This window comes from Carettochelys insculpta, chromosome 2 (genome assembly GCF_033958435.1).
Source record: "Carettochelys insculpta isolate YL-2023 chromosome 2, ASM3395843v1, whole genome shotgun sequence".
NCBI lineage: Eukaryota > Metazoa > Chordata > Testudines > Carettochelyidae > Carettochelys > Carettochelys insculpta.
The window spans coordinates 185,866,992-185,894,520 of NC_134138.1; the positions used below are offsets into that span (position 1 = coordinate 185,866,992).

Consider the following 27,529-nt stretch of genomic DNA (forward strand, 5'->3'; position numbering starts at 1 on the left):
TAATAGACACAGTCTGGATGTTTGGGGATTTGTGTTATATAGGCACCTATTACCTGCTACCCACACGCGCTATCTTGTCACCCTATGTGGGCCCGAGCCTTGTTCAAGTGATGTTTTGCAGTTGTGATCAGTGTCCCTCATAAGCTAATCACTTGGGCAGCTGATCAGGAGAGATTTGGGTGCTGTCCAGCTGATTAGCAGAGCACGCACAGCTACCCTCAGATGGAAGCATGTGTTTATACAGGTGGTGCACATCCGTACATGCTTTAGTGCACATATCAAAATTTATTCAGCCCGGGGATGGAAAAAATTAGAGGGAGCATTTGTTCTGATGTTCCATCAGTACTGTGTGCAGACCTCAGGAGACCAAGGCTTGTCTCAGCACACACTGTTGAACCAGATTCAGTTCGGGAGAACTTTGAAATTGATTTAGGATATGTGTTCTCTAGCCCAGGCTCTTACCCACATATTGCTCTTAACCCTACCATACACATACAACCCTCCCAGCTGAGTTTGCTAGTGCTTGGCTGACTGGGGGTGTGCATGAGGGCCCAGGCTCTTCTTTTGTTTGGGCAGGCAACCTTTGCAGAAGGGATGTTGGCTCCTCCAGTGCATTCCTACAGTCCCCCTTCTGTGCTCAGGACAAAAATGCTCTTCCACAATTCAATGGAAATGAATCATAGAATAGGTCTACACTGTAGCTGGGAGCATATTCTCCCACCCTGGGTAGATACCTGCTAGCTCTGTTCAAACTTCTGTGCTGAAAATTGCAGTGTGGACATTGCAACATGGACAGCAGCAAGGATAGTCTGCTGTGTGTGGACTGGCAGGGTTGTGAGGGCTTATCCTCATGTAGGTAACCCATTCCTCCTCCCATACCGCAGCATCCACACTGCTACAGCAAAGGGAACTGTGCTGTTCAACCTGTCCATTAAAGATATGGAAAAGGAAGTAAACAGTGAAGTGGCAAAGTTTGCAGATAAGATTAAGCAAGACAGTTAAATCAAAAGGTGACTGGGAAGATTTAAAGGGCAATGTCGTAAAATGGGGTGAATGCACAACAAAATGGGGGATAAAATTTAACATTGATAGGGCACAATAAGGCTTGTTGGGGGAAAAAAATCCAGTTCCTGATACGTTATGATGGATTCTAAGTTAGCTATCACCTGCAGAAGGATGTTGGGATCACCATGGATCAATGAACATCAGTAGTCAAAAGGGTTACTAGAATGATAGAATACTCGGTAACAAAATTTTTGTAATACTACTGTATAAATTTATGGTGTACCCCAATTTGAATACTCTCTTCAGTTCTGATCATCTCTCTAAAAAAAGGATTTAGTTGAACTGGAAAAATTTCAGAGAATGGCAACAAAGAAGGGAGTATAGAATGGTATGTGTATAAGGAAAGATCAAAAAGATTGGGGTGTTCAGTTTAGAAGACAGCTAGAGGTTAATAAAATACTGGTGTGTGGGAAAAGAAAAGTAAGTATTGAGTGTTGTTTAGCCTTTCCCACAGTCTCAAAATCGAGGGTCACCTGATAAAATGAAGCAGTGGGATAAATACAAAGAGGTAGATTTCTTTTTTTTCTCAGACAACTAACAATTAACCCATTGAACTCCTTGCCATGGGATTTTATGAAGGCCAAAATTATAACTGGGTTTGAAAAAGAACCAGAGAAGTTGCTTGGAGGATTCATCCATCAATGGCTACTAGCTAAGATGGTCAAAGAAATAAACCTGTCCTCAGGTGATCCTAAATGTCTGACTGCCAGAAGCTAGGAGGGGAAGAAGTAGGTGGATCGCTCCAGCTGCCCTGTTGTGTGTGTTCTCCTGCAGCTCTATTAACTGGCACACAGCTTGGCAGTTTTATTCTGTATTTTAGCATGTTAGGTTGAGCAGAGCCAGCACATGTGTTTGCCTGGGTCGGGAGGCATGCTCATTGTTGCAAGGCCAAAATAGCTATAGAACATCCCGGCTTACTGCAACACAAAGAACTATGGGATGTGCTGCCGAAATCCTAGCAACATGGAGAAGTGAGTACAGCATTAATGATTGCAGTGACTTGAGTAGGGCTTTGCAGTGTGGCTGTTCACATCTGAGCTAGGCCATCCCAGATACTCAGACCTGGTTGCCTAGTCCCTGGGCTAACACTGTGATGAAGACGTGTCATTAGCTAAATTTGTGCAATGAGGCTATGCAGGTAAGTTTGTTGAACTTATTTTTGTTTAATTTAAATTGATTAGTAGCAGGTGCAAACTAAGCCAAAACAAGTCATTCTTCATATAAAATGTTCCTATAATATGGCTTTGTGTAACCATCCACAGGGCTCAAGCCTGCAACCTCTGGAGGGCAGTGCAAGAGCCTCTGTAGTTTGAGCTAAAAGCCAGGAGGTGCTTGGCTGAGGCTGTAGAGGAGGCTCATTTTTTCTCCCTGTAAGTGGTCTAGGTGCCACTATATGATAGGACATCGAACCTTATGCCTCAGTGTGTGGGTTACATACGCACCAGGGTAAATAAATTGATACAAAGCTGTGAGTAGACAATCAGAAAAAGAAGGTAAAAGTGGTTAATGTGCTGTATATTCTTCTGGCTAGTGACTCCATCTTAGCACATATTGATGATGAAGCCTGATGTAAAGGAAATATGAAAGTTACATACAGGGAACTTCCATTCATTCATGTTGAGTGCACCAATTCTTACTCAGTAACATTTTCATTGTTTTTAAACTTTTATATCTGACACTTGTGAGGACGCCCTACATTTTTTTTTCCTTTCGTGCCACCTACTGTTTGTTTTACGTTTGTGTTGTTTTGCAAATGGCATGGTTCTCACCTGGCTTTTCATCCTCCCTTCACCAAGCCCCTTTATTTACAGCTGGAAGGCTCTTTTTGTTTGTGAACCTGGGTGTAGTCAGCAGTATTTGGTCTGTGTGAAAGGTGCTTTTGCTTGTGACCTATTTTTCTCTGAACAGAATCCATAATTGTATATTCTGGTGAAGTTCCACTATGCCATTGTAAGCAGTGTGTGTAGGAGGTTATGTAAAAGTCAGAACAAAAAATAAATCTTTTGTAGCTTTTAGACTCTCATTTTAGTATTAATCTCTTTCCTCTGAGTTGTGAGCAAACTTGCTGAGTAACAGGCGCTTTTGATTTAGTGCTTAATCTGACACTTCTAAGCATCTGTAGATAATATGAAAGCAGGAGGTAGCACAGAAGGTAAAGATGGAAGCAACTTGTTAGGTTATCTAGTCCTGTCCCCTGCCATTTCAGCATTATTTCCTGAAATATACTTCCTGGCATATACTGTCTAATGCTTTGTCCAGTCTGTGACTCAAGCAGTGGGGTTACCGCTGTTTCCTTTGGCAGAGTATTTAACAGCCTGAGAGATCACATCTTAGAATTTTTTGTTCACTCTAAATTTTCTCTAAAAAATCATTCCCTCAAGCGTATTATGCTTGCTTATACCATTTTAAACATACTCATACTGATTGCTTCTTGCATCATTTAAAATATTTGATACAATTTTGTTCCCCATTTAGTCATTTATTATCATCAATATAGTCTATAGATGAAGATGAATATTATCTCTGTGATGGGATCCCCAGGGTGCCATATGGAACTGTGGATCCACTGTATCCCCTTAACTCTGCAGCCTGGGAAGTCTCTCTTAATGCTATGCCAGTGATAAGCAGCAAACCCCACCAGGCATTTTGATCACTCAGCTATCAGCATGTGGAGAACCTTACACCCAGCTAGATAGTGGGAATGCTTTCTAAGTCCTCATGAATTATACAGAGAGGCTTTGTACCTCAGTAACATACCATCTTATGCTGCTTAAGGCACTCTTGGACAGTGAAAGCTTATTAATTAGTTTGTCACTCCAACAAAGGATAGTGGACACACAATAGCCCTTGTTCATCTGAGCTGAGATTTCCCTAAGCACGTCAACCAAAAAGCCAGTTTTTTAGGTAAAATATGAAACAGATTTATTAACAATAGAAAGATAGAATCTAAGTGACTATAAATAGTAAGTGTAGAAGATTCAAAGTTGGTTACGTAAGAAATGAAGATAAGATCACAGTCTAAATTCTAGACTGAGGGTATGTCTACACCACAGGATAAAGTCAAATTTAAGGCAGTTAGCACAATTTTGCAACATCACTTTCTTCATTATAAATACCATTAGCTCGAATTTAGGGAGCACGAAGATCAATATCAACCTTGTCGAAAGTGACTGGGTGTAATGTCAAGTTTGAATTTAAAAGTTCAAATAAAGGCCAGTGTGGAAGTGCAACGTCTTTAAATCGAATTTATTAGGTTTGAGAGGTGTCCTGTATGTATCCCACAATGCCCCACAGGGCTCCACTTTGTCTGTTTCCATCTCTGCTGCTGTCTAGGTGTGTAGGAATTAGGTTACAGGATGCCTGCAAATTTCAGTTTGGCATCAGAAAGCCCGTGGCTGTGGGGTCGTGCTTGTATGAGAGGTTGAGAAACTTCTTTCTTGCTTTATCATCAGCACTATGAGCACATTTGCCCATTCCAAATAGCCCCAACATGGAGTTCATAGTTCTCTCTCTGCCTCTGCAAGCTGAGCACTTGTGTTTTTTGTTTGAGTGCTGGCGCCAGTCCCTGCCCCACCGCACCACGTCAGCTGGGCTGTTGGGGTGGTCTTGCATATATAAGAGGCTGAGAAACTTCTTTTCTGTGGTTACATTTGTGCAGTCCTCCACAGGTGCCATGCACTCAGGGCTTTCCTGCACCCAGTTACATCACGTGGTTAGCCCTCTACCCAATAAAAGGACATGCCTGCTGTTCAGTGTGGACTATGCTGCCAGGTAGCACCATGTCCTGGCTTGCGCGTGGTGAGTGCTCCAAAGGCAGAAAAGATTTTTGGGAGCTAGCTGCTGCCAGGGGAACTATTTCAGCTGGCCCTGTGGCCACAGACTCCCCACCCAGCCAAAAAGATTTTTGGGGTTTGCTGACATGGGGGGACCACGTTACTTGGCTCTGCAGCCACAGGCCCCACAGCCCCTTATGGCAGTGAGGGGAGGGCTGGCCCCCACACAGTCAGTCGGGGCTGGCCACCAAGTCTGAGCAACACTGCTTGTTGAAATTTGGCGAGCCCCATTTCCTGCATTGGACAACTCTATATAGTGAAGTGGGAAGCCAAAAATCTTTTTCCTAACCTTTCCTATCCTTCTCTTTCTTCAAGCTTTTCCCCCCTTAACACGGGAAAAGTGGCTGGAGGACCAGTCGAGGAGACACACATACCTTGCCGTTTAAACCCATTGTAGAGACATGCTGCTTTTTATAAAATTATTTTTATAAAATAATTTCAATTATTTCTTATCCTATCTTTCTCTTTCCCCAAACTTTGGTCCCCTTCACACAGGTAAAAGTGGCTGGAGGGGGCAGTTGAGAAGACATAGACTCCTGGGTGATCCCAGATCAGAGAAGCACTCGTGTGTAAATTTGGTGAGCCCCATCCCCCATGTTGGGCTCTTCTGTGTAAAGAACTGGGAAGCCAAAAACCCTGCCCCACAAAATCACTTTTTTCCAAACCTTTACTATCCTACTCTTTCTTCGAGCTTTGCATTGTTTCTGTATTGTTTTCAGGGATCAGATGTAATCAAGAGAGGGGGGACAGCGGCTGGAGAGCCAATTGAGAAGACTCATACGCCAGCTGCTCTTTGTAAAATCTTTAATTCAGTTATATCTACAGTTATAAAAAGCAATTCAGTTACAGAAGCAAGAGATTTCAATTAATTTAGCAATCTTTGTTGATTCCCCACTTTTCCTTCTTTCCTTCTGGAAAAATGGGGGATTGAGGGCAAGTCAGTGTTGGAAGATGACATCCACAACCACTTGCAGAGCATTTTTTTCCCATGTTGCCCCCGCAAAAGTACCCAGAATGCTAAGTGGCTAAGAGAACTGTGAGATAGGTTCCCACAATGCACTTCTGAAAGAGTCGATATTTGGTGATTTAGTGTGGCAACAGTAAGTCAACTTTGTGGAGAGCCTGCGGGGAGGTGGGAATACTCAAATTTGCATTTATAAAACCCAGCATTACAAAATGAATTTTAATAAATTCAAATTTATCTCGTAGTGTAGATGTAGCCTTAGTAAGATATGAATCAAGCAGTTTCTCTCTGGATGTTTCAGGCAGATTACAGTTCTTATTACTGTACGCAGGTGGAATTTCTTTTTCAGACTTAGACTGATTTCTCCACTTCAAAGTCTTTGTCTTCTAAATGACCTTCCAGGTGTTGAGATGTGGAGGAGGAGAGAGGCCAAATATTGGTGTCAAGTATCCTCATCATATTTTCTCTCTAGGTGCTAGAAAGATCCTGGCAGCGACTGTGGGATTAAGTAGCCCCCTTTGTGTACCTTCTCTCTCTGAGGAGTTTCTGGCACAGTGGATTCTTCTTGATGGGCTGTCTGTGCCTGTCTGGCCAGTGATCATTGCTCCTTTGTGAGCACTGAAAGGCTCGCTGAGGGCGTCTCACAACTTCACAACATATCAGTAACACACAGAGAAAAACTTCTAACTTCACATAGGACTTGTCTACACTACCACCTTCCTTTGAGGGAATGATGGTAATTAGGGTGTTGGGAGTTTACTAATGAAGTGCTGCTGTGCATAGGCAGCACTTCGTTAAGCAAATTCCCCCTGCGGCAACTCTGAAGTTTTAAACTTTGGAGTACCGGCACGCGTCTAGCCATGGCTCACTCGCTGGTACTTCGAAGTTGCCCCGGCACTTCGAAGTACCGGCGGGTGAGCTACGGCTAGATGCATGCTGGTACTTCGAAGTTTAAAACTTCAGAGTTGCTGCGGGGGGAATTTGCTTAATGAAGTGCTGCCTATGCATGGCAGCACTTCATTAGTAAACTCCCAACACCCTAATTACCATTCTCCCTTCAAAGGAAGGTGGTAGTTTAGACACAACCATACAGTGGTGCTACATAATTCAACAAGATTGCAACTTCTCAAGTGATACCTCATGTGGTATGATGTAGTTGTACTGTACATGTCATAATGGTCACACAATGGTGAATATGGGGGCTCCAGGAGTCTATTTTGAGGCACACAGATAACTTATTTAATTTTTAGTTCTTTGTCACAGGTCATTCTCTGAAGCTGCTTGATCATTTTTGCCTGTCTGAAGTTGTGACCTTTTTTTCTGGTGCTTTCAGTGCAAATATTAAATGCAGATGCTGTGTAGCCAGAGTCATGTAGAGAGTGCCTCAGTTCATGTGACTGGCAGGGATTTCAGTAACATTGACCAATGCACTAATTGTAATATTCTAAATTTAAATTTCTAAATTCAGTCCCCTAGAATGATTTCCTCTCTCTCCTCCTCCCTAAAACCTTAGTGCTATAGCCTTTTAGGAGAGTCTTAGGACAATATGGAATTAAATTATTGGCAAACACTGAGCGTTCTCAAAAATTGTAACATTGTATTGTAATACCACAATGACCTACCGTGATAGGGTAAGTGGGCGCTGTGTGACCTGAACTCTCTGGAGCTTACCCGAATCAAATCTCTGCATTAACAAGTTTGTTGAGGAGAAGATGTTTTAAATGGTAAAATACTTTTCAAATAAAAGACTATTACCTCTGTATCTAAAACAGAACTTCTAAATATAATGTTTTTGCTGTAGATAACACACCCACTCTCTTACTAGAGATCTGTCAAAAGTAACTTTTTTTGGTATATTTAAAAATACGCATTTATAAATGTACTTCTGTTACTATTGTCATCTCTCCACTAAGCAAGCAATATCAAATGTCAGGGCTCTCCTGCAGGAGGATAATCCAGGATAGTGAGTTTAGGTATTTTCTTACTCTGATGTGTATACATCAGCCTTTGAACAGAAGTGGTTAGGGTTAGGGTTGTTCAACAATGAAGCTTGGGCTCACTAAATATCACAAGATATCATAAAAATAATGGTGTTTGGTATTATTTTTATTTTCCTTCTGTGTTTTGAATCTTTCAGGTGCCCTGGGGTAACATTTTGAAGCTTGCTCCACAGGCACCAGCATTAGATATATTTTTTTTTTTTTAAATGAAGACTGGAATCTGCATATAGTCACTCGATTCCAGGAGCTGGGGCTTTTAAGAAATCAATAATTATTATGAGAATCATGACAAAGTTGTGAGCTAGTGACTCTGTTAATGCTAACATCCCAGGGAGCAATACAAGATTTCTTTCTAGTTAGATTAAATTCTCCTAGTGCTTACAACAGCTTTTCTTCTTCCACCCAAAAGAAACTTAATTATAGAATTGACACAACCATACAAGCATTCCTTCAAATTCTGAAGAGAGTAAAAGAACCCGTAAGACTATTCAGTGCACATTGCTTCTGGTCAAACAATACATCATGTTATTAAAAAAGATTTTGAAAAATTAAATTTAACATTTGAGTTCATACATTTGTTTACTTCTTGAATTGCACTGATCTTAGACACAGAAAATGGTACGGAGATGGGAACTAAAATGTATCTGACAAACTTAAAAAATAAAACTGTTTTGTGGCATTCAAGGAGAGAAGTTTAGGAAGTTTTTAGAAAAAACTGCAAAAATGAAGAAGCAATCATTGTTTTTGGATATATATGTGTAATTAAAGTATTTTTGGATTGCCTCACTATTGTTTAAGAAAGACCCAGCTTAGACAGACCCTTGTAGAGAAACATTTGTTTGACTTGAAAATGAAATGGAATATTGAGCACAAGAACCAAAGCTCCGAGTGTCCCAAAATACATTTTTTTTGCTTGCTTGTTTGTTTGTTTTTTAAAAAAGAACCACCTTCTGGCATATTGTCTTCCAACCAGTCAGAGCAAGGCAAGTCGTGATGCAGTTCAGTGGATGCAATAATTATAAAAGTGAGATGACTGCTACATGACAAATTTAACATTTGACTTGCTTGATTGATTTTCTTAAGTGCCTGTCCAGCAAAGCTCTGCCTAGCTGGCTTGACTGTTTTAACAGCATCTTAGTGTTGAAATAAATGTACCCTCATTCCATAAAATCCACGAGAAGGGGTCTCTTAATGTACCTGGACCTGCTGTTACTTTATCTGATGTGCCCATGGTGCCTGTGTTTTGGGCAGAGTAGGAAGTGAAAGGGTAAGCAAAGTCAAAGTTTTGAGATGGAACGAAATCCAGTGTAGGTGTCTGATGCAAGAAGCACCACCGTCAAACAGTATGTTTAGAGAAGAGGTTCAGAAGACCCTAGAAAAGAGCCGAGACAAAGGTGTCCTTAAAGATTTTTTTCAGTGAGGAACAGGAAGTGAACTGAGGAGGAGACAAGGCTTGGTGGTGGTAAAGAGAGACAGAACTAAGGAGAGGGCATGTAGAAAGTAAGGGATAGTACAAAGGACCTATTCATGAGCACCCACAACTCATGGGGTTCAGCTGAAAGAAGAGTGCTCAGCACCTTTAGGAGGAGGGAAATGGAGAGGGAAGGGAATCTCATGGCTAGCACAAGAGTAGGAAAGAAAGGGCAAGAGAGCAAAGTCTTCCTGGCTTCCATTTTTTACAGTGCCTATCACAATGTGGTAAAGGCCCATGACTGGGGCTCCAGGAGGCTACCACAATACAAGTAATTATCCACAAATACTCCTAATCCATTGGCATAAAAAGCAAAAAAATCATGAGACAGTTCAGTCAAAACTGTAGAAAGTTCTCTGCAGTTTGTCCAGAGGTGACTTTTGTGGGTTGTTACTCAGTTGCTTCTACTGGCTCCTCTCTGCAGTTGACTCCCAAGGTCCAGTGTTGTGGCGTGAGAGGGGAGATACCTCCTGGATCCTAATGCTTCAGAGTAGAACGACTCTGTCCTGCACAGGTCACGGGAGATGCTGGGGGAACAGTGGTCCTGGCTGGACCTCATTTTACACCCTCCTGCCTTGTAGCCAGACAAAGTCTCCCCCTTACAAGCCAGCTTGCTCGCTGCCCCCGCCCCCACTGAGGAGCACATAGGGCATGGAAACGGCTGCTGACAGCACAGTCTTTGATGCCCTCATTGAGGCCCAGATGTGCTAGCTTATCGTGACCCTGAGAAGCAGAAAGTACAGCTAGAAGGCTAACAGGCCAAACTGTCAACATGAGGGGGGGAGACCCTCAAGAAATCACCCCAGCTGGCATTGATGGATATGATGACCACACAACCATCCCAGAAGGGGAAGTGCCCCGCCCACACAAAAGAATGTCCTGTACTCCTAAATTGCTTATCTCCTGTCTTATAAGTGCAAATTAAGTAAGAAATGCCCTTGTAACAAACTGGCATCACAAAGACAGACCAGTATGATCTGGCACCATAGATAAGAAAGAGAATACGTAACCCAGAGGGGTATAAAAGATGGGTCCAGCAGAACTCTAACTTTGAGTGCATTCCACCAACTACCTGCTGGTCGGGTCAGGTGATTGCCTCCCGAGGTCCACAACTGGGGATGCCCAACCTCGTATTCGTCTTTCCTCGGAATTGAGTGACCGATCCAGCTTGGCTACGCTGGTATCGAGAGACGCAGAGAGGGTAAGATACACCCATGCTAGGTCTCTGACTTTTTTGTGCACAGCTAAAGAATTAGAGCTCTGTAACTAGATGTCATTGTATCAAGATATCGTGTTAAAATGGTAACAGATATCTTTGTATTGGATTGTAACGTAACTTGTTAACACCTGTACTTTGCTAGCATATAAGAAGTAAACAATAGCCTTTTGTAACTGCATGCTAATAACTGTAGCTTAATAAACTTGTAACTAGGTAAGCTCTGAGCCTGACCCTGCTGTTAACCCTTTTGTCACTGCAACACAGCCGGCACAACAAAAAGAACTTTAACTGTTTGGTTACTACAGCCTGGCCGTGGGTGAGAGTGCTAGGAGCTGCCTGCTCTAACACTGAAAACCTGGGTTGTTTAGGACCCAGGGGAGTACCTCACCACACATTACCCGGCCACCGGCTAACATGCCTATGTGCAACTGTCTGTGCTTTGGTTCCTTTGGAAGTCACAGGCCAGGGGTGTCCAATATCTTCACCACTTGCTGCACATGGCAAATAGAACGCTATGTTGTGGTGAATACTGCTCTCAAGGCACATGCAGCTCTTGGAGCCTTTAAATGCAGCTCCGCTTGAGAGCTACTTGCAGGGAGTGCTGTTTGCCTGCTCCGCGCACATGCCGCCCCACCTGTTGGTGGGAGAAGCGTGTGGTGGCAGTGGCCCCGGCGGCTCTGGTAAGTCACCAGCATTGAATTAGGGGTGGCTGGGGGTGCCTGGCTCTGGGGGTGGACTGGGCATTTATTGAGATGGGGACTGGAGAGCTTTGGGAGAGGGAGAGCATGATTTGGATCGGGGCACTGGAGCCCTGCACTTTTGGAGTGCTGCGAATCATCTGATTCACACTCCTCCCTCGGCCTCCCAGATCTGGAACAGCTGCACACAGGTGATTTGCAGCATTCCACCTCTGGGATGGAGGGAGAGGAGTGGAGACTGAGTGCGAATCAGTTGATTTGCAGCACTCCAAAAGTGCTGGGAAGGAGAAGGAGGAGCAGGTAGTTGCAGGGCTGTGGTTCTCCTGTGCATGAGAAGCATGACCAGAAGGACCAAAGAGAGGGCCCACAGGGTCGCAGGTGGAACCCCAGTGAGCTGCTGGTTGCTGCAGTCCACAGAGGTGAAGGAGGCTTCTCATGCAGCCCACTCCCTGGTTTTGGTTGCCCATGGCTGCTTTAGCACATTCTTCTGAATAGGTGCCTCATTGGCCAGGGGGAACAAGCTACAGTTCTAACACAGGATATCATCAATTTATGTTGTTTTTGAACCTGCTGTCTCTGTGTGAAATAGAGATTGGTAGGACAGGTCTCCAAATACATTGGGAAACAAATGCACTTCTTACATCCTAGATAATAATGGCATGTCCTAGCCTTTGTAACATTCTTCTTTGTATTCGTAACACGAATAGTAGAATTCAGGATAATGATGTGTTTAAATGACATTCTGTTACACTGAATGAGAACCCCAGATAGAATCTGTCTACCACTAAGCAGATTAGCTGTGTATAAATGTTGTTTAAACTAACTGGCATGCTGAATACAGCAACATCCCTTTAATGTAGAAAATCCTCTTGCTCTAATTGTGTGCTTACAGATGGTTTCCTTGCAGGCTCTTAAGGTTGTTACCTAGAATGGATAAACAAAATTGGATTTTTGACTGGGGAGAAGCTAACCTCTTTTAAGCGTATCTAGCCTACTGTGTTAGAGAACTGATGTCTAGTATATGTTCAAATAAAAAGATATTTTTTTCCTTAAATCTTTGTTTACACTAGGATTTTACAGACTACTAATTCTCAACGAGAGCAGCCCACACTGATATGAGTCTTTCCTATGCTACACTTTCCATTATTGTACTGTATTGTGAGCAAGGTGTGATGAATTGGGAATAAAGAAATGTCTGAGCTTTGTCTACATTACAACTTCTGCTGCGTTTTGAGAACATGGAGTCTGAAAATTTTGATATAGACCCACCTAGATACATGAACCAGGCAGGAAGGTCAAAACAAAATCTTTCCTAGCACATAGTGGTTCTTTTTTTTTTTTTTTTCTTTACAACCCCCCATAATGTTCACTGACATTAATTTAGGCAAATATTTATCTGCCCTATCCTACATGGGTCACAACATACTATTTGAGTAAATTCCAAGCAGAGGGGCTGATATCCACTGCAGGTGCTGGGGCTAGGTTTGGGGAGTCCTGCACCGCACCACACCCCAGGAGGGGTGGGGTCTCAGGAGGAAGGGAGAGGGCCCCAGGCAGTCTGCCCTTACTACTGATCAGACTGTGATGCGAGGCTCTCCCTGACCTCAGAGGCAAGAGAAGCTGCACTGCGGTGGCAATCCAAAGGTCTGCGGTGGTAGCTGTGGTGGCTGGGAACTCCAGCCACCTTGAAGCACCTGGCCCTGGTGCAATTCCTCCCCTTACACTCCTTTGTCAGCAGGCCTGCTTCCAAGTGCCTAGCCGGGAACTAGAAATCATTTGAATAATTTCTCCCCTCCTTTGTCAGTCCCCTATTCCAAGACTACAAAAGAACTAGGTGTGTTTATTTACTTGTTCCATGTGCGTCACATTGAAACTGCTATGAGGAAAGCAACACTGAAGAAATCAGTTTTGCGTATATGTTGTGGAAAGAGAAGAGAGGAGCAATCTCTCTGAAGTAGCTAAGGCCACTCTCATGAATGGCCCTGAAGACCGAAAAAAAAACCCCATGTACTGGACTTATAGGCTTTGTCTAGATGGAGGCACTATTTCAGGACAAGGCGGTATCCTGAAATAGCTGGTTGTGTGTATGCAATGTGCCTGTTGTCTTGAAACGGTTTTCGAGATAATGTCACTCTGTTCTGGCATCCCTGTACACCTTATTGCATGAGAAATACAAGCATGTCTCAAAATAACGTATTTTGAAATCTACTCAAAATAAGCTACGCAATTTGCATACCAGAAATTGCGTAGCTTATTTTGAGCTTACGGCACCATAGCCTTAGTGACCAGTTTAATCACTTTGGCTTCAAGCAGGATATATCTTATTTATATTACTTTGTTGTTGACCTGAATTAAGTGAGGAGAGTTGGGGAAAATTGCTTTTGTTTAAAAAGCTCTCATGTCCCCCTCTCATCTCCCCAAAAAAATCAACCTATGGAACACTCTACGCTGCAGTCATTTTAAAAAAATTTCCTTCAAAATTTTGGTGGTCTCTAGTCTCATAAAATAAATAGGTAATATCAAGTCTGCATTTTGCAAATTTTACTAACTCAGGATCACTGTTTTACCTTTAAACTCTGATTGATTAATAATCTATTGTTGAATTTTTTTTTTTTTAAAATAACACCTTAAAAACTTAAGTGTCTTAGAGATTCATAGATTCTGAAGTCAGAAGTGATCATTTAGGACATTAAATAAAAGAAAATTCCAGTTTAAACTACAGGTTGAACCACTCTAATCTGGAACTCTGTCATGTGGCAACATCCGTAATCAGGTATGATTTTAGTTAGCTGGATGACCACGTATCATGGCTGTGGCCAAGTTTCCTGAAGTCCCATAAAGTTTGTTTACAGCCATCAGTTCTGGCTCTCAGAGTTCTGTGCTATTATTTAGCTGCAATTTACCCCTAAATGTCTTCTGAGAGTCCAGTAAGCAGTGTAAGTGTTGATAACGTGTTAGAAAATATTGCTGTCCCATCAGCCAGCAAATTCTGTTATCTGGCACCTGTCGGGTCCTGAAGGTTCTGGATGAGAGAGGTTCAATGTGTAGAATATATTGTGTATGGTTTTTCTAAAAGTGTTAACGGAATTTGGGTTTACGCTGGAAGTATCCGAAAGCTTGTTAAAAAATACCATAGTACATACTGGTAGTACTGAGACACTGAGGACTAATCAAAAGGCCATTGAAGTGGGAGTTTGACATCAATTTAGCTTTGGGTGAGGCACTACATGGGCAACTGGAGTGTTATGGGTTTGGTAGTACTCTAAAGGCAGGATTAGACAGGATATTGGCTGTTGGCCTTGCTGGTGCAGGATGACTCAACGTAGGCCCCGGAGCAAGGTGGGAGCAGGGGCTGGCTCGGTGCTCCAGGAGGTATGGGGTGAAGAGTAGAAGGGGTGGGACCAAGATCAGCCAGCCCTTAGCTCTGCTCAGACTGTGGTCCTGAGTGCCCCTACTTCAGAGCGCTGTGGTGCAGCACTGGCACTGCATTTCAAAGGGGCCCAGTGCAGCTGCCTATCAGCACACCTGTTTCACACACCTTCAAAAAACTGTTCTGAGATTCTTAGCTTCCTGCAGGCATCTTAATTTAACATTTTATGAGTTTAGCCAAAGAAAGTCCCCCCACCTCTTTCTCTCTCTTTTTTTAACCAACAATGTGGGAAAATGACTTGTGGTCCATTTGATTTACAGACATTAGTGCTGTAGTTTGTCTTATTAACCCTTCAGCATCTTTTTTGGCATATGGGTACAAAATAGTGTGGCAGAGCTCAGTGACAGTTTCCAGTAGGTTGTCTCCATGTTCTTATTATGGAAAATGAAGAGCCAGTGGGATAACATTTAAATGCTGCAGATGTTTAATGATAGGTTTCAGTAAATTTACGAACTCCCAAGCTATGCAGCATAAGATTAGAGCCAAACATTACTGGCAGTTATTTACATCTCTTACTTAGTATACTTAAAAATAAATAAATAAATTAAAATTGCCAATGGTTGCTAAATCCTCAGTGAGTGAAGTCATTGTCAAAACAAGTTCAGATCTTAAATATTCATAGGAGATATAGATTGAATGTGTAGCTTACATAATAAAGGGGAACACTGTGCATGTTAGCATAAGTATGCAGGGGAGACATCCGCACACTTACATGGGCAAAGCATTTTTGCTGGTTTAATTATGTATTTTATCCTGTGCGAGTTGCACCTTTTGTAAGAGTTGATTGCAGCTGTAGGAAAAAAAATTTTGGATTTTGTCTTTCAGAATCGCAACGAGATAAAAAATGGAGCGATCCTTCGATTAACAACATCTCCAGTAAGTTACCGTTCTGTTTGCTCACCTTACGTTTTTTTCCGTCTCCCATAATGGTGGTTTGATTGAGGGGATTACTTTGTTTGTTTTGTTCGTAGGGAATTTAGACGCTTATGCCAGGGACTGAGAATTAGTGGTTCTCTGTTTTTGGGGCCCTCAAAATGGTTTAAAGTATTGCCCCATGAGCTACTATGTCCCATACTTTGAATGGAAAGCCCTGGGAAGGTATTCACTCATTTGCTATGTCCTTAGCTTGGGGCTCCTGGATTGACGCTGATACTGGGAGGTACTTCTGTCTTCTGTACTCTTGTCACATGACTGGATATTTATATTGGATATGGAGGCCATTTTAAGTGTCCAGTATATCTGTTGGCCGCAAGTATTGTGCTGGGAGGGGGGCATGTGAGGTGTCAAATGAAAGCTGATGATGCCCTAAATCTGTGTCTGCTACTTATAGGTCTGTATTATGTTATGTAGGTAAAGTTGTAGGTTTTAGCTATGTAGCTGTATTAGAAAATGTTTTAGTGCTAAGCTTCACAATAGATGTGAACTGAGCCCCAGCCAGGACATTGGCCTAAATAATTAGGTGGAAACAGGTGCTCAGATATCAAATCCACATTTCAAACACTTGGGTCTTGTCAATGGAATGCAGCCCACTAGTCAGGTGACTGGGCTGAGACAAAGTAACAGGCCCATTTCAGGAATTTGAGACTGTCTCTTGGGATTCATCCAATGGCAGTTTGTCACAACAGCCCACTTAAGTCTGGTGCTGGTGGACCCTCAAGGGACAAAGAAAGGGCTTTTGTCCCTGAGCACAAGGACAGATAGAATGGTTTGGACTTAGCAGGCTCCATCTTGAATCTCTTGTCCTTTGGGTACCTGTGCCCATCTCCAAGGGCCCATGTCCCAGCATGCGTACGCCAGCGGGCCAGATCTACAATGCTACAGTAGCTGAAACTATGTAAACTGAAATGAACTTTCAGAGACTTTCAAGAATCAGCAAATAACACTGTTGGCCTGCATTAGTAGTTGTGATTGATGCATGTAATTCTTCTCTCTAAATCTGTTCTTCCTTTTTTTAATTAATAAATCTTTAGACATTTAGATCAAAAGGATTGGAGAGCGTGGTGATTTGGGTAAGATCCAGGTATATGTTGACCAGGGACTGGGGCTGGATCCTTTGGGCCCCAGAAGAATCTGTGTAGAGTTGGCGAAACAGGCTTAAGACCCCCTCACTTGATTTCACGGGTTGTTGATCTGGGCTTGTAGAGCAACTGAGAAGTTTGTTGGTTTGCTTGTGTGGCTTCTGGCTGGCCAGCGGGATGGCAGAACTGCTGTTGTGGCTGGTTGGGCTTGCCTTAGTGGACCTACCTCCTCTAAGGTGGGTGGATGAAAACTATGAGGTGCCCCATCATGACCCTTTTTGGGGCGCTCAGTTGTACTGCTACATCTCTGTCACTATTCAATACTGAAAGCTTGTTTTTCTGCAGTGCGGGAATCAGCAATACTTCTTTCTCCATACTTCCTCACTAGTGCACTGTATTATTGAAACAGCTTATCAGAATTTGTCTGGTTGGGGTATCCACCTCAGATTCAGGGCAGTATTCTGGAAATTTCAGTCCCCAGGCAAAGCAATATATTTTTAAGCGATTTCCCTTTATTCTGGTGGGTTGAAATCTAGGGAAGAAAAAGGTTCTGCCCGTTCAAGTCCTTGGTTTCTGATGAGGCTGCTGAGAGGGGTCCCAGTTACAGAGGAAGGTATGTGCAGTGAACATCTATCTACTAGATATTCTGAGACCATTAATTCATTTTACATAGGCCAGTGAACGGCTTAGGAGTTTTCAGGTTTGGAAAATGTAGTATGGATTCTAATCTATATAAAGAAATGAACAGCTCTGTCTCTTATTAATAATTCACCAAGTCATCCAGACTTCTCTGTTCACATCCACCCCCTCCAGCTTGATGTTTACGGTTACCAGACAGTGGGCATACAAATAGTAAAGTCTGAAGATATGTTGGAGTAGAAATGGGGAATGAAAGGGCTCCACAACGACACATATGGACCCCTGAATTTTTGAGCAAGTAAATGGAACTTTAGTTGTTCCATGAGAGTACAATTTCTCAGAAGATGATCTGTTTAGGCAGAAGTAAAAAAGGGGGAAGGCAAAAAGGTACAGATCTGTCCTGCCTTTTTTTTTTTCATACTCAGCTTGACAGTATCACAGTCCCAAACCTTAACATCAGTTTAAAAACAAGGCCCTGCAAGAGCCTGGTTTACTTCCAAGCAGTATCATGGCTTGCAATCCAAAACAGTCTGATACCTAGGAAACTACCTGGGCCTTTTAGGGTGGCTTAGGCTTCTCTATGAATCTAGTTCTTGGGATGCGTCACGAAAAGATGAGGTGGGGGGACTTTCTTAACACTTCCCAGTCTCTGTGGTTTTCATGGAACCAAGCTCCAAACCCATGTCTATCCTACTGAAAAGCAGGAACTGACATCCCTCTTGCCCATAATGTAATCCCGTGAAATCTGTGCTGATGTGTCAACAGACAGTATCACAAAAACCCTCTGCATAACTCCTCAAAAAGTACATGTGCCATTGAATGCAGTGGCCTGAGGAAGCCAATGGAATTCTTCCTAGTCCATCAATTTCAATTTAATTAGTGTTAAAATCCACACCAACCAAATCTTCACTGTTGCTCCAGGTCAGAGGACTTGTAGAAATGACCAACTGTAACTGCAGTGTTCTGTGAAACCCAAAATACAGCCCCCAAGCCAAAACCAACTTTACATTTGTTAACATCCTCTACCCATAATAGGAAAGATGATGCAGGAAGAGACCGCTTTGTCTTGCCTGATTCTCTTATCAGCTTGTGCCATAGCTAACCAACCTGGAAGCCTGTTTCAGAGAACAGGATTACCTACTAGCAGCCTCCTGTTGGAGGGACTGCCCCATTGGGTGACTGATGAGAGAGGGTAGCTGAGGAGGTATGCCTTTCCATCTTGGAGCCTGGATACTTTCTATTTGTTTTTTCTTTATCCAACTACAGTATGTATTTTCAATTTTTCTACAATTTTTAAAACTGTGCTTGTGGTTTGGAGAATCCTTTCGAAGGGCTGAGGTGTGAATGGCTTGCCATGTTAGTGAATGGCATTTTTATACTCTTTGAAATGTACAGATGAATAATGCTTTCCGTCTATCCGTGCCAGAAGACAATTTTGTGTTTTCTAGGTACTACGGTAAAGGGCACTATGTAAGTACCTAAGGTAGATGGAGCAGAGATTTCCAGACTGTGGGCTCAGGGCCCACTAAGTAGGGTGATCATATTCCCCTAGGGTAAATATGGGACACCCTGGGGGCGGGGATTGTCCTGGCTAAAACGGAACTGATGGTCACCCTGTGGCAGGCAATGGCTGCACCCTTCTTCCCACCTAGACCTCTCACCTCCAGCCCTCTCCAGAACCCCCTACCTACTGCTGCACTTTACCTCCCGCTCAAACCCCAGCCCATTCCTGCACTATCCCTCCCCACCAGAGCCCACACACCCATCCCCGGCCTGCTCCTGAGCCCTCCCTACTATCCAGACCCCACACGCCAACCCCATGCTCCCTGGGGCTGGGGAGAGAAACAAGCCTGCAGCAGATTCTTCAGGGCTCAGTGCTGCAGACTTCAGAGGGGCTGTGGCGCTAGCCCGATGGTGCACAGGGCTCTAGTAAGGGGGGGCTCTTGCCCTGCGAGATGTCCGGGGGCGGGGCACAGCCCCCCACAGTTCAAGGCTCTGGCCCTGTGACGCAGTGAGGGCTGGGAGTGGGGTGGTTCTGCTCTCATGGCACGCAGAGCTCTGGCCCCAAGTCCACAGCAATGGCCGCACTAGTAGGGCTCCAGTCCCAGGCCCCCCCTCAGCCCTGTGGCAGGACTCAAGGAGAGGGGGCTCTGGCCCAGTGGGAAGTCCAGGGGTCATCAGCCCTGGCCCCGTGACATGGCGGGGGTTGTGGTGGGCTCTGTCCCTACGCTGTGTAGGGCTCCAGCTGCAGTAGAGCTCTGGCTCCACCCCAGCCCCTGGGGGGTGAGGGGGCCCCAGACCTGCAATGCGGTGGCCTCAGCTCCCCCACTCCAGCCCCCACTTTCCTGCCCCCCAGCTCTGTCTCTAGCCCAGCCAGGCACCTGAGCAAGGCTGGGGCTGGCAGTGGCACCCCAGTGGTGCAGCGGCAGGGAGGTACATTTTAAAATGTTGGTGGCTGGGAAAAATAGCCCTGCGACTCTCCAGCCAGCCCAGGGAAAGGTCACCGGGGAGGTCCAAATATGGGACAATTGGTCCCATTTAAAAGATAAGTTGGGATGCCTTTTTGGCTCTCTAATACTGGGGGGATGGTTACGCCTAATACAGGGCGGATGATCACCCTACCACTAAGCCCACGTTGTTTGTCTTGGAACAATGAGTGGCCATAGCTGGAAACAAGAAGAAAGTGTCCACATGAGAACAACTGAACATAAGGAGGAGACATGATGAAGAGCAAGCGTAAACTGTGTAATGCTGCAAAATGGATGAGACCCTTATTCTACATACAGCTAAAAATATACTAATGGTTTCATAAACTTGCTTTACCAAGAAGAAATTACTGTAGCTGTCACCATGGTGCCATGCTATTTTAAATAGGGAAGTGAGCCCTTTGAAAGTATATGGTAGGGCGTGAGATACAAGTCCACAGTACTGAATTAGGATGTGATCTTTCCATGAAAATGCTTTTGGAGAACATTTGTTAAATATGGTTGATATTGAGGAAGTGTGTACTGAGCAAGAAGTTATCACTCAGCTAAATGCCAGCTGGTATCCCTGATATCTTTTAGAGTATCTACTTTACCCATAAGTCTTTGGATCTTGCATGCTGTTCCCTGCAGGTTAATTTAGCAGCAATCAGCACTTTCCATCCTCCTGTGGATAACTGTATGATCTTTACGCACACATCCCAGTGCCCTTTTTGTTTAAAAAAAAAAAAAAAGTTGCTGGTACTCAGCCAGTCCCCCTCCCGCTCAGCCAGTCCCATGGCTGGGGCTGCCAAAAAAGCACTGGTCATAACTATATTTTTGAAGGGGATTCCAACAGTAGTGAACTTTGTATTTCAGAGGGATCTCAAAAGTGTTCCATCAGTCTTCCACTAAGTCTCCCTTTGACTGCATGTTCTATGAGTAGTCTCTGCAGGGAGGTGGCTTTTCTGGTAGCTATAGGATTGGCAAGAAGAGCAGTGAACTGGGAGTGCTTATGGCAGCCTCACCTTCTCAGCAGAAGGTCTCTCTACACTTCCACCCCAGATTCATACCCATGACTGTCTTTGTATTTCATATCAGTCAGGTCATCCAGTTGTATTTTTTCCCCCTAAATCTTGGAAGAAGAGAGAAGGCTCTGTTTATTTGTATTCTAGTATCTTCCCTCCCTCCTCCTGCTGTGGGTCGGGTACACTGCAGTAAGACTGGGAAACTGGAGAGATGTTAGCACCACCTGGTTGGGCTCACAAGAAGAGCTACAATGTATGTAAGCCAACAGGTTGGGCACCGCTTGAAAGAAATTCTGGACTTGTGCACTTGTGGAATTCCGATATGGATCACATGTCTCAAATAACCTCTGGTTACAGAGGAATAATTTCTATTTTTGTGGGCTAGTGTCCAGCCTTACACAGTGTTTTCACTTGCAGGTGTACATTTCTGATTTTTATTCCCTGCAGCAAGAAACACTTGAAAGTGAGACAGTATAGCTGTTTTTTTCCCTAAATTACATCTGAAACCCAAAATATAAATAGTGTTTTCCCTTTCAATTATCACAAATCTGGATTGCTTGTTCTTTTTTGGACTTAGGCTTCTTTTCTGTAAATCATCTAAGTATCATTTTTGCAATGCAGTAATTACTGAGGCATTGCTAAATTTGTTATAAACCATCTCCTTTACAGATTTATGACTTGCCTGTTTGAAATTTCAGTACTTTGGAGCTCTGAGAATATGAATTGTTAGACCTGTTGGGAATTTGACCTTCTGCTTTGTTTCCTGAGATCCGTTTGCAAAGTTCATGTCTCATTTGATTCTCTTAGAACTATTTTCTCCCTGAATAATGCTTCTCTTCACTGCCTCTCTAAAACACTCACACACTGTTTCCTAGGTTACTTGAGCATAGACTGAATTTTTCTTGGTTGTCATCTTTCCTATTTATCTTTATTCTTTTATCTTCCTCAAGATCTTCCAGTATGGAAGATACAGAATTTTTGCAGTTTTCCATGATGCATTTTTCCCCTGTGCAAGGTTACATTTCTATGAACTTACCTTGTGTATCTTGCCCAGCATTTCTTTTGTGTGTGTGTGTGTGTGTGTGTGTGTGTGTGTGTGTGTGTATATATATATATATGTATATATATATATATAATTGGCGATATGCATCTTCTAGAACTGGAAGGGACCTCTGCAGGTCATCTAGTTCAGTTCCCTGCCCTCTTGGCAGGACCAAGCACTGTCCCTGATATTTATTTACCCCCATCCCTAAATGGCCTCTGCAAAGGATGAACTCACAACCCTGGGTTTAGCAGGGCAATGCTCAAACCACTGAGCTGTCATATGGATTTATATAAGAATGAAATGTCAGTTTGTCTGGGACTGCCCGTTATGCAATTTGTTCCCTGTTCTAGGGATGGAGAGTGTAAATGGACAGTGAGTTCTAATCGTTATGGAGAGGTAGCTCTGTTAGTCTATTTTAGCAAAACAAAAAGGAGTCCTGTGGCATTTTAAGGACTAATTGATTTATTAGGGCATAAGCTTTTGTGGGTAAAAGCCACTTCGTCAGCTGCACTTAGTGAAAGATTCAGATGGCAGGGATTTATTTCTGCATACAGTGATGGGAGTGTTGCATCAGCGCTAATGAGGCTAATTCAATCAAAGTGGGCATGGCCCACTTCCAACACTAAGGTGAGAATACCTAAAGGGGAAAATTACTTATTGTAATGAGAGCCAGTCCCAATTCAGATCCATTCTGAATTATTGTGTATTGTGAAATTATTCGCAAAGGACAGTTATCTGTCCTCCCATGCGGCAAGCAGAATGGCATCTGCCTCAGTTTGTGAACGTTCATATGTGTATTGTACACACCATATCCTGACAATTTTTATTCTAATGACGGTCTTTTACTAGCAAAACAAAGAAGCAGTCAAGTAGCACTTTAAAGACTACCAAAATAATTTATTAGGTGAGCTTTCGTGGGACAGATCCACTTCTTCAGACCATAGCGAGACCAGAACAGACTCAATATTTAAGGCACAGAGAACCAAAAACAGTAATCAAGGTGGACAAATCAGAAAAAAAAATTATCAAGGTGAGCAAATCAGAGAGTAGAAGGGCAGAAGGGGGGAGCATCAAGAATTAGATTAAGCCAAGTATGCAAATGAGCCTCTATAGTGACCCAGAAAGTTCCAGTCTCGGTTCAAACCACGTGTTAATGTGTCAAATTTTTATATTCAAATTCAACACATTAACATGTGGTTTGAACTGAGACTGGAACTTTCTGGGTCACTATAAGGGCTCATTTGCGTACTTGGCTTAATCTAACTCTTGACTACCCCCCCCCACTCTCTGATTTGCTCACTTTGATAATTTTTTTTCTGATTTGTCCACCTTGATTACTATTTTTGGTTCTCTGTGCCTTAAACATTGCTGGTCTGGCTATGGTCTGAAGAAGAGGGTCTGTCCCACGAAAGCTCTGCACCTAATAAATTATTTTGTTAGTCTTTAAAGTGCTACTTGACTGATTTTTTATTTTGATAGTATATAGACTAGCACAACTTTCTCTTTGTGTCTTTTGCTAGAAGTAGGTAAAATATTAGCAATACACAAATTAAGTGTTCCGGTTAATGAATTCTTCACAGACAACATTGGACATTCGGGTATTGTTCAAAATTATTCAACTGATGTCTTATACAAATATAGGTTGCTTGTGAACTATACCATAATTACTGATTTTTATATTTATTCTTGATACTATATAATTTGTGATGTGGGGTTGGTTTTGGCTATTTGACAGAATGAATCCTGAACCCACAGATAAATGTTTTGAAGTATATAAAAGGTTGTTACAAGGAAGAGGAGTAAAAATTATTGTTGTTAACATCTGAGGATAGGACAAGAACCAAGGGGCTTAAATTGCAGCAAAGAAGGTTTAGGTAGGACATTGAGAAATTTTCTGTCTGGGTGGTAAGTACTGGAATAAATGGCCTAGGGTGGTTGTGGAATCTCCATCATTGGAGATTTTTAACAGCAGGTTACAAACCTCCTGTCAGGAATGGTCTAGGTAATATTTAATCCTTCCATGAGTGCAGTGGACTGAACTAGATGATCTTTTGCGGTCCCTTCCAACCTGATGATTCTGTAGCTTTTTAGGTTGGCTGCATTAACATTTACAGCATGTTACACATTTGCAAAACTATGAGTGCGCAAATACAAGTTCCCACTGCTACGTACAGTAACTATTTTTTTCTGTGCAAATACAAACACAATTTTTTCCTGCAAATTCCTCAGAAATAATGTCGTGATGTTTTGGAGACCATCACCTGTCCTGTAACTTTGGGTGCCTTTTGATGCTGTGTGACTATGACTCAGTGCTGATGTGAGCAGCCAGTCTGCAAATATAAAGGTCTCTCTGGGCCTTCCACCAAGCTAGTTGTTCCTTTCAATATGTTCTCAATAAGCATTCTAGTCCTGAGTCTTCCTGGATTTTTCCCTTAATTGCTTAACTACCAGACACTCAGACTTTTCTGTTCTGGCTCATCAAGCTAAAGGAGTGAATCCAGTCCCCAGTTATCAGTCTGCTCACTACATCAAGACTGCACAGAAGAGACATGCTTTAAGTAAAAATAAACAAAAATGTTTATGTAATAGAAAGATCCAGAATCAGTGGTGAAACTGTGTAAATTGCTTCCTTTTTCTCACTGACAGTAACCGTAAAGATACAATCTTGGTCTTCACACTTCAATATTAATAAAATTCCCTTCTCTGTTAAGAGACAATCGATAACTTGCATTAGTTGTCCAATGTGCTCTCTGTCATAGTGGGTTCTTATATTTCATGGACTGTACCCCACTGAGATGCTGGCCTTCTATTTCTGGATAGCTTTTTCACATAATAAATCCCTTCTCTTTTAACAGTTTTCAGAGGCAGCTGTATTAGTCTCTTCCAGCAAAAACAGAAATGAGTCTGGGGGTAACTTAAAAACTAACAATTTTATCATGTTATAAGCTTTCACGAGTTACAACTCAGACTTCATCAGATGCTTGAAAGAAAAAGAAACAAATATAGGAATAAAAAAGCAGTCAAGTAGCACTTTAAAGATTAACAAAATAATTTATTAGGTGAGCTTTCGTGGGACAGACCCACTTCTTCAGACCATAGCCATACTGGAACAGACTCAATATTTAAGGCACAGAGAACCACACTGTACTGGAAACCCACTGATCACTATACTTACCTACACCCTTCTAGCTTCTATCCTGAACACATAACTAGATCCATTGTTTACAGTCAAGTCCTTAGGTACAATCACATTTGCTCTGATCCAATTGACAGAGACCAAAAACTACAAGATCTCTACCAAATATTTATAAACTTGCATGACGCGCCAGGAGAAATAAAAAAACAAATTGACAGGGCCAGACGAATACCCAGAGACCAGCTACTCCAAGATAGGCCCAAAAAAGCCAAGAACAGCACACCACTGGTCACCACCTACAGCCCCCAACTCAAACCACCGCAATGAATTATTAAAGACCTACAACCTATCCTTAATCAGGATGCCACACTCCAGAAGGCCCTAGGTGACAGGCCTGTTCTCTTCTACAGACAACCTCCCAACCTTATGAGGATTCTAACCAATAGCCACAGTCTATACCGCAGGAATACCAGTCCTGGGACTTTTGCTTCCAACAAAGCTTGCTGCCAGCTTTGTCCACGTGTCTATTCTGGAGGTACCATCACTGGACCCTTAACTAGGTTATTCACAGAATCAAGGTCACATTCTCATGTTCCTCAGCTAACATTATATATGCCATCAATGACCAGATGCTCTGTATATTGGACAGCCTTCAAACTCTCTCAGACAAAGAGTTAATGGGCACAAAACAGACATCAAAATGTTCCTGATCCACAAACCAGTTAGCCTACATTTTAATGGACTGGGCCATTCTGTTAATGACTTAAGAGTTTGCGTCTTATTGAAGAAGAATGTTCAGTCTGCTTTGGAAAGAAAAACTGATGAACTCTTTCATATTCAAATTCGACACGTTAACATGTGGTTTGAACCAGGATGCAAATTTTCTGGGACATTATAGGGGCTCTTTTGCATACTTGGCTTAATCTAATTCTGGACTCCCCCTGCCCCTCTGCTCTCTGATTTGCTCACCTTGATAATTTTTTTCTGATTTGTCAACCTTGATTACTGTTTTTGGTTCTCTGTGCCTTAAATATTGAGTCTGTTCTGGTATGGCTATGGTCTGAAGAAGTGGGCCTGTCCCACAAAAGCTCACCTAATAAATTATTTTGGTAGTCTTTAAAGTGGTACTTGACTGCTTTTTTGTTTTGATAGTATATAGACTAGCAGGGCTAGTCTGTTACTATTCAATATAGGAATACAGGGAGGTGAGTGTTACTCCAGTGCTAATTAAATCAGGGTGGATAGGGAAAAGAATGTGAGAGTACCTAAGCTTATACCATAATAAAACTACTAGTCTTTAAGGTGCCACCTGATTCCTGAACAGCAACGAAGGGTCCTGTGGCACCTTATAGACTAACAGAAAAGTTTTGAGCATGAGCTTTCGTGAGCACAGACTCACTTCATCAGATGCTGGTCTTGGAAAATCTTGGAGAATTCAGCATCTGATGAAGTGAGTCTGTGCTCACGAAAGCTCATGCTCAAAACTTTTCTGTTAGTCTGGATCTGTAACAGCAACGAAGGGTCCTGTGGCACCTTATAGACTAACACGGCTACCCCTCCTATACTTGACACCTGATTTCTTGTTCTCCTAAGGGTGTTTGAAGGTGGTTTGTTTTGTTTGTTTGTTTGTTTCTTCCCTTGGACTCTGGTTACCCAGAGCCCAATAAACTCCCTCTTTCCTTAGTTTTCCAGGACTGGGGTTTTCTTTTCAGTTTCAATGTCTCTATTGACTTTTTAACAATCCATCATTGTCTTTACAGGGGTTGTGAAATGTTTGGTGATTGGAGTTATTTTTATGTAAACTGTTAGTCTGCTGCCATACTATTTCCCTTCCCTGCTGTAAGGTGAACCAAGATTACAATTACAGTTTTCTACACATGATGCATGTGTTTAGAAGTGTAAATAGTATGCGACATCGCCCATCAAGGTCAGAACATTTGAAGTTTTTATGAGACCTTACTTGATGAATCTGATGGAAGTGGGTGTGACCCATGGAAGCTCATTACCTTATAAAAAATTGTTAGTCTTTAAAGTGTTATAGGACACTTGTGTGTGTGTGATGCTACAAACTAACATGCCTCACCCCTCTGAGACTCTTACTTCATGGATCTTTATACATAATAATATAGCATACAATGGGTCAATGGGCACAAAACAGACATCAAAACACTCCAGATCCACAAACCAGTTAGTCAACATTTTAATGGAATGGGGCATTCTGTCAATGACCGAAATGTATGTGTGTTACTGAAGAGGAATTATCGCACCCTTCTGGAAAGAGAAGTTTCTGAGCTGGCTTTTATATTCAAATTTGGCACATTAACACATGGTTTAAATCGTGATGGGAACTTTCTGTCACTATAGGGACTCGTCTGCATACTTGGCTCAATCTATTTCTTGACCTTCCCCCCACCCCTCCACACTCTGATTTGCTCACCTTGATTATCTTTTTCTGATTTGTCCTCCTTACTTACTGTTTTTGGTTCTCTGTGTCTTAAATATTGAGTCTGTTGTGGTCTGG

The 27,529-nt window shown here is 42.7% G+C and overlaps 1 protein-coding gene across 2 annotated transcripts in view; it reads left to right on the forward strand.

Annotated features, from left to right (window-relative positions):
* ELMO1 (engulfment and cell motility 1) overlaps positions 1 to 27,529 on the forward strand; it is a 504,510-nt gene that overhangs the window by 124,963 nt on the left and 352,018 nt on the right. For both annotated transcript variants that reach the window (XM_074988098.1, XM_074988096.1), the window contains exon 5: positions 15,506 to 15,556. In XM_074988098.1, the coding sequence (XP_074844199.1) occupies positions 15,506 to 15,556 (51 nt within the window). The remainder of the gene's footprint in view (positions 1 to 15,505; positions 15,557 to 27,529) is intronic.